Here is an 8,969-nt window from a genome sequence, read left to right as displayed (position 1 = left end):
TTATTATTAAATCACTGTTTTAGGTTAATTTCATCCATTCTGTGTAATGTCGAGGCCTCCAGCACATCCTAAAGGCTGGGCACCGGCACCATCGGTGACTTCTCCGCCCGTGTCTTTCCGACCTGCGACCCCAACACGACACTCGCCGATCCATCGTCTCCCACCACCGTACATTCCGTGCCCAAAACCGATGAGGCCCACATCATCTCCATTGCCTGCTGCTGTACCACAACCTTATAGATACCCATCACCGGTAAATTGCTCATTGTCTTACATCAGTTGCAGAGTACCTATAGATTATATATTTTATAAGTTATAATGTCACTTGGATTATAAATGAGAAAACCAACATGTTGCATGCAGCATCATTATAAAATTATATATTGAACCATAAGTTGTAGGTTCCTACTTTGGACTGTTCATTTTTTGACATCTCTGTAGTTGTAGCTTTATTTTTATAAAATAATAATATATAACAATGAAAAAATAGACCATATACGGATACGGTTTTTACACAAAAAATAAAACATTGGATATTGTTTTTAATAAGCCTAAATTAAAATATTTATCGTTGGTAGATTTCATAATCATTTATATCTTAGTGACCCGTTCATGCACTATGGAATATCTACTAAGCATCATACTTTTTTAATTATTAACTTTTAAAATTTTAAGTGTCCATCGCCGCAAGTATATGAATCGCCTTCATCGATGCCGTCCTATAGACCCCGAGAATTTGTGGTGCTCGAAGCTCCGTCACCACAACAGTGGTCAGACGAAGATAACACAACCGACGGCCGTTCAACTGCAGATATAATTGCGCAACAGTCACAGGATTACGTTGATGAAAAATTGGCAGAGTATCAGGCTACGATTTACATGCTACAAGGTAATAATGATAAAACGTAAAATATGTTTCATACATGACTGGTGAAAAAAATAATTCCGTGTGTGCAACTAAGGCACTAAGCCCTTAAGAATATAGTCTTTAAATAACTAACACAGTGAGGGAAAACAAACCTCTTGGTCTTACAAATTTTAGAAACAATTATGCACTCTTCTAACAATTACCCATTACTCATTATAGTCATTATAATAATATTGTCGGTATACATTAACGAAGTGAGCCGTGACTGCTTAAATAAAAGTGCTTAATAAAACATTGAAAATGGTTGACAACAATGCCTGTAATAATATGACATAAACGTTCTCGAGACGTTTACCAATAAATATTATGCCAGTCATTTAAATCGTGAACATATACTCAAATCATAATTTATTTCAAAGTTTTTTTATACGCATATATTTAAATGACTAAATTATAAAGTCTATTGTGTATAGCAGTGTTTTCCAACCGGTGGTCCGCAGTACCATAGTATTTCGATGGATAATAATTAATAATCAAATTTTGAACGAATACTTAACGTATTATCCTTCTTTAAAGTTTTGATGAGTGGATTGGATTGATACAGGATTGAGGTTAGGTACCTCACAAAATTATGGGTCAAACTTCGCTTATCAAAACTTTAAACACTAATGATTTATAAGTTTATAACCAATAAAAACTTGTCCGAAATTTGATTTTTATAGATCAAAATACTTCGAATAATATTCTGCTTAGGAATATGAAATTAAAAACGTTACGATGTACGTATATTTTGTCATTCGAAAAGAAGAAAATAGTAAAAATATCATTTTTCTCTATTAACTGGTATGTTGTTTTGTGACAAATTCAAATTATTTAAAGAAATATTTTAAAAGCGATTGTGTTTTCTGAAATAATGAGTGTATTACGTTAAATGGGTCACTCCGTATATATAAACATAGAATTCAAATTTAAAATACATTTATTTTACTTAATTCACTGTCCATCCAAATTTCAGTGACATAACCACAAGAATTGTAATAAAAGAACGGATTTCAACAGTTATTTATTTATCTAGTTTATCCTGACTACGTAAATACTAAATAGGTATCTATTATACCTATATATCAATATATAATTATATCTATTTTGGTTAACTTGTTACTGTTTTTAATGTCTTACTTCTTATTTTTTTGCAAAATTTTAAGATGAATATCGTAATAAAATTATGAGTGGAAAAATGTTTAGATGGTAAATAATAAACAACAGTATTAAACTATTAAACAATAACTAACGCTCTCTGATTAGATATAAATGCGTACTACATTCAGATAGTGATACAATTTATTCATAATTAATGTTAAGTTACTTTTATAATATGTCCGTGCTCCATATAATATAAACTTCGTAACATTATTAGTAAACAATGAGTTCAAATTATTCATGGTTTGATTAACTGAGTAGAGATAAAAATATAATAAATATTATAACCATGAAATGTCTATACAATAAATAATGATATAAAATAATTAAATAGGTGATTAATAAAACTTTATTTTTCTATTATAATATTATTATATGGTAAGTATACCGTTTATTCTACATTTATTATATTTATAGTAATTGGTTTTTTTCGTTAAGTACCTATGTAATAGTGTTATTTTACATTTTTCCGATTAAATGATTTTAAAATTATTATTATTATTATTATTTATTATTTTAAAATTTAATTGATGGTCGTTGATTAAAGATGCCCATATAGCAATTCTTTTTAAATCGGAGACTTAGAGCACAAAATATAGTATTTTAAAGTTTTAAACACGTAATTACTTGATTTTTTTTATACTTTTTAAAAATATTATTAAAATCACATTCTGCAAAGTAAGTATATGCACTGTTTTAAGTAGGTATTTTAATAAATCTCCTCGGATTTATTAGACATTGTCAGTCTACCTAATTCAATGATATGAATTAATTATTTATTAAATATATATGTAGAGAATGCTTTAATTTTACTTACTTTGACCTAATAACGAAAATCGAATAGAACATTTGGGGAATAAAACAATTGTATACATGTATTATAGCTAAAACACGAACAATACAAATTGTTCCCCTTCCAGCAGTTTTTATACCGGTTGGGCTATACGGTACACCAAACACAAGGCTGTTAGTACGAATACTCCCACGTTTACAAAAAGTCTTATTCATTGCGCGCAACAGCAAATTTGGTGTCAGCTGTGGCATGATTATTACACCGCAGGCGATGTGTGAGAGACAAACTGCAGAGGCCACACAATCGTCTGTCGCATTGGTGAAGGACATACATAATTATATTATGCTATATATAGCAATATACACTTATTCATTTTTATTATTATTTGTCAATTCCAATATCAGAATAGTTGGTACCTGTATCGGTTGTACCTAGGTATATGCAATAGATATTGAATTTCATAAAATAACCACACCAGTATATTTTACAATATTTCAAGACGGTTGGATATATTATTATTAAGATACTATAGGACATTTTTTTAAGAAAAACTATGAAAGAAAACAGTAGTCTACAACTTTGAAAGAATAAAAAAAAAACCATCACTTTATATTTTTCACACGCGATAATTATTGATTATTATTGAAGTTAAATATGTATAAATATGTACCTTCTAAAACAATAAATTGTGTAGATACCTATTTAGTTTTTTAATTGATTCAATATTAAAACCATATTCATATTCCCTATTATTTAAGAGTCGAAATATGATGTACCTACTATATTAAAGGTATTTGTGATTTACCCAAAGTCAAAATAACCTGAAATTTTATTTTTGAAATAATTAGTCTGATTTTCACCAAATTTGTAGAACTAAATATAATAATGATTTATAAAAATTGAAACTTAGTCATCTTAATATAGTTAGTGTTTTTGATCAAAATCTACCTGTTATAAAGATAACAATATTATAAATAAGATGGTTAATCTTATTTTAAATCCTATTTAAATTTTTAATAAAAAAGAGTGAAATCACGTTCGTTTGTAAATAAAATAAAATATGTTGCAATGTATTACAATTTGTATCATTAGGTAGGCAAATAGTATAGAAAATATAATTCAAGTACCTTTAAAATTAAAATTATATGTATATATATATATATTATATTTTGTTTAATTCATTCCTTAGAACTTATAATATTATGGTTTTCTATGTAGTATCAACTCCAAAATTTTGAATAAACATTCTATATTATGAATAACTTTATATTAAGTATTGTTTTACCATAAAATATATTGTAGTCATATAGTCATATAATATAATTATTTATTATGACAATTTACAATTTAACTTTTTTTGCAAGAAAATTGCTTAATTGCATAAGTGGTACAGTTAGGTACTATATTTAAAAAACTTAAGTAGGTGTATATTTAGTAATATTAGTATATAACTATTTACTAGGTATATATTATAATGTATCTCTGTATGACTGTATCTGTAAACATAATTATGCATTTATTAAACTAGGTATATTAGTCGTACATTTTCAATAAATAATAATAATAATTTATTAAATCCGTACCCATCACATAATATGATATCTAAAATCAAGATGAAGATAAGATGCTATTATTTTCTCCACGTCGCGCGTCGTGCTTTGAATCCTACCTATTATAGATATATGTCGCGAACTATTCTCAGTTATTTGTTGTTGTTATTGATGAACTATTAATTATTTAAAAAATATTCAATTCAAATATTATGAAAATCTGATTGTCTCGTGGTATTTTTGTATGCACCATAGCTGTTAACAAATTATTTATTATCGTTTAAAGGTTTAACACGACCACACGAAGAGTACGAGGTCAAAAAAATTAATACTTTAGTAATAATATCATAATCATTTTAATAATATAGTTCAACTGTTTAATACCTAGGTGTACAGTTATACACATATGAAGGGTGATTTGCCAAGTACATTTTTTACTCCAATTTTTACTGAAATAATGAATTTAGTTCTAGACTATAAGTTTGGATCATCACAGCTAGGATACACTGTGAAACCTACGAACAAATTTATAAATTTGAGCAAGAATTTGAGAATAGGTATTGATTAAGTTCTTGTATCCTAAAATTTACAAACATCAGAATTTGAATAAATGTATTATTAAATAAAAATATCAGGGGAATCATTCTAGGGAATCGCCCTTTAAATAATCGAAGGTACATTTTCTTTCTATTAAAATTAAAAGTTTTGCCTATACTACCATTATTATTATATGGATTACTCGAACACGCTTACGCATCATATCATAAACGAACACTACCGACAGGTTGAATAGCAACACAAAACAAAAATAATTACTCTCATCAAATCCGTCAAAACGCACACTATAATTTTTTTTATCCGCAAAAAGTTATTACATAATACCTGTATTATATTATACATAGCAAAATTTAAACAAAATGACGTCGTGTACTCGTGTTCCTATAATAAAATTAGGTCGAGACGTCAACCCTGTATTCGTACGTAATACGTGCGCGTATCATAATTGGTATAATATACCTAATACGGACTCTCTGATCGCGTATTAAATTACTCGTAGTGTATTATATTTGGCTACAATATAAATACTTTTTGAATAAATAAACAAACAGAAAAACACACTGACACACAAATTGAGAATATTGTTTTAATTACCCAGACACGTTTAGTAGTCGTAGTGATAACGGAGTCGAATGTTTACCAGATCAATAACATAGTAACATTATAATGGTACACACGCGTCGTGTATTTTACGAGCAATGTCTGTAGTAGTCCTAGCGTTTTTGGGGTCATTATGCACCGCGAACACGTGGTTCGACGACGGCGGCGGCGGCGGTCCTGCGCTCCGGCGAAAGTGAAACTTTTATTGACGTTACGCCGGTCTCCAGCCCGGCAGTGTGTACACGAACAACAACGGTATAATATCCGTGCAAAAACACGCAACTCACGAGATCATAAACCAAACGTGTGCTAGTCGAAATGTCTCGATCGAAAATATAATAACACGGACCGAGTACTGTGCTAGACGGTGGTGGATAATACAAAAAACGTTTGAAATGTTTAACATTTTTTTTTGATACAGTATAGTGCAGACGGGTTTATATGTTACATACGACGTGACGTAGTGTTTACAATAGTTTCGACTCGACAACAAAAATTGTACGTCCGGACTCCGGAGGCCCGTGAGTAGAGACTAGAGTGTAGACGGCCTTGTGATTGATAACGCGAACACGTCTGTATCATAATATTATTACTAAATTACGCGTACCTACGTATAGGCCGTTGTGACGTCTTGTGACCCAACGTTTTCGACTTTTTTATTACTAATCGTTTAAGGTGATGGCATTTAACTACTATCGTAATAATATTATGACGCATTTGATAACTTCAAATTTTCTCGTCGTCAACCCTTACGCAGCTGTCGAAAAACATATAAATTATTTTTTATGAGTAGGACACGGTCATACCTCCTCGGTTGAAGTAATCACTCTAGGTTTCCTATTTAAAAACGTAATGGATTCGGTTAATTTTCGGCAAAGTAAAATCGCCGACGGTTTCGAGCTAATCGGTATACGGTCATGCTCTAATTAACGTCATCGCCCTCACTACAATTTGTCACATTTCAAACAAATGTGGAAATTATACTATCATTTTTACTTTGAATATAACGTTTAAGAAAATACAAAATATTGTATATCAAAGTCTGTATTTTGATAATCTGAAATTTGCATATTTGACAATCGCATAGAATTATATTATTATTAAGTAATAAAATTTCGCAATTGTTTTTAATAACCACTTCTCATTCTTACGAAAATTTCTATTTTCTATAAGTCAAAACAATATAGTTTTCAAGAATTTCTGAAAAAAAAACACTCTGAAAACTGGAAATAAACGTGATATATTAATTAAATGTTCCTACAAAAACTAAATCCTCATCGGTGTTTCGTTTGTAGTCAAAACAAAATATTATACTAAAGTGGGTACCTACTTAAATGTCATTGACTTTGTTTTTCTAACACACACTATTAAATCAATATTATAATACAATATAGGTAATATGATGGGAAATATTTTTTAAAGTATTCGTATGTTTAGTGCTACGATTTTTCACACAATTCCGTCTATTAAAACAAATCATAATGTTATAATAATCATAGTGTCATCACATCGTATTATTACCATTGTACACTGGCTGCTGGGCGCTAACGGTGGGAATAGTGCGATGTAAAAATAATAATATAAAAGGGAGCGACGATAATAATAATATTATGATTTTTCCGATTCCGCGATCATAACAAACGTTGAGTACGCGTCGAGCAGTAAATAATATGCTGCTGTGTTAGACATTTCGTATTTTCGACTGTTACATATTATTATTTCGATGAATTCGATTAATGGGGCAACACTGTGCAAAACATATTGTGTAGAGCCGGCGTTTACCTACACTTTGAACCGGTTCCCTGGCAGTCCGGCTATCCGGCGATCAGTCGGCAGTCGTTGCGTGCCTAGTGCCTGCTGTTGTATCACGGTCCGCGGTCAGTGTGTAACGACGCGTCGTTAGTTTGTCTATGATATCTGCATAAACGCATGTTATACAATTCATTTATGATTTGAAACTATTCATTTTTACCATACATTATATATGCTGTGGAGATCGGTTTGAAAACCTTATTGGGAGTGCAGTTCTATATATATATAGAAGTGATATGCGCTGAGGTCGACGAAGGGGAAGAGCCTTTAACATGGACAGGCCCAAGAGGCCTTTTTTTTCGTTAAAAACGACGAAAAAAGATGAGCCATCGTCACAAGATAAAGTGCCCACGAAAAAATCTTTCAAGGATAAAGTAGATTTTTTTGAAAAGAGCACCGATTCTAAAGATACTCTGCAAGATGCTGGTAAATTTCGGAATAATTTTAATTAATTTAATATACCTACCTACTCCTGTCTCCTATGCAGAACGACTGTGATCAAACGTTTTATTGGTACATAATTTATTGTAAGATTAATATAAGATATACCTACTTATCATATGTTACGTAGTGTCATCACACCAACTTATTATTTTTGATTCTGTTGGGTGTACCAAAATCTAATATTAACGGTACCTAATAGGTATATATAGGTATTAATTAAAACTTTTTTTTATTGATGTGTGTGTGTGTGTGTGTGTTTTGAAAGAACTTTCAGGCAACTCTTATACTTGTATTATATGGGGAAATGTACATAAATCGTTCATAAAACTTATTAAGAATATCATCCATGTATTCCAGAAAATGATAAAAAAAAACTCGAAAAACCACAATTAATTTATTGTACCTGTATAGGATGTAGGTATCCGTCATTTATCACGGTCGTCGATTGGTTATTCAGCTGTTGTAATTTAGAAAGTTATAGAGACTCGAAATTTTCACCGATTATTTTAGTATTGTTTATACAGTAGACGTGATTTAATTTCTTGCACAATTTTAAATGATTTTGGGATGAGAAATAACAACTTTTATTGGGTAAAATTAACTGTAAAACAACTAGTCCTACTGATTGCAATATGTGACACTATGACATAATCAAACCATTTTCGTTGCATAATAAAGATAATAATATTAAAATTACAATAATAATAATAATAATAATAATAATAATAATAATAATAATAATAATAATAATAGTAATAATAATAATAATAATAGTAATAATAATAACAATAATAATTACAATAATAGTAATAATAATAAGTTATTATGATTTTGATAAATATAGATATTACAATAGTATAGACTTAGGTTATGGTAGGTAGTAAGCCAATGTGTTTAAAATTTTAGATTGTGTTAAATGGTAGGCACTCGTGCGTAGGTTATTGGTAGGTAGTACTGTAGTAGGTACCTATATCGATTATCGAATAATATTAGAAGAATTAATAATATAAATATGGTACCGGCAAAATACTTGTATTATTATTTCATAAACAGTAATTAGTTGAATAATATTTTTAAAAAGATTTAATTACTAATAGATAATGTATTTGTTGTAATAATTTAATGCCTATAATATAATATGGTG

The 8,969-nt window shown here is 29.7% G+C and overlaps 1 protein-coding gene across 1 annotated transcript in view; it reads left to right on the top strand.

Annotated features, from left to right (window-relative positions):
• The first annotated feature begins 5,797 nt into the window (after positions 1 to 5,797).
• LOC111037875 (nesprin-1) overlaps positions 5,798 to 8,969 on the top strand; it is a 68,858-nt gene continuing 65,686 nt past the window's right edge. Inside the window, exon 1 of the mRNA XM_022320719.1 lies at positions 5,798 to 7,807. Coding sequence (XP_022176411.1) covers positions 7,654 to 7,807 — 154 coding nt within the window. The 5' untranslated portion in view covers positions 5,798 to 7,653. The remainder of the gene's footprint in view (positions 7,808 to 8,969) is intronic.

The sequence above is a fragment of the Myzus persicae genome, unplaced genomic scaffold (genome assembly GCF_001856785.1).
Source record: "Myzus persicae strain clone G006 unplaced genomic scaffold, MPER_G0061.0, whole genome shotgun sequence".
Lineage (NCBI taxonomy): Eukaryota > Metazoa > Arthropoda > Insecta > Hemiptera > Aphididae > Myzus > Myzus persicae.
Note: the sequence above shows the minus strand (reverse complement) of the source record. Positions and strands in the feature narration are given on the sequence as shown.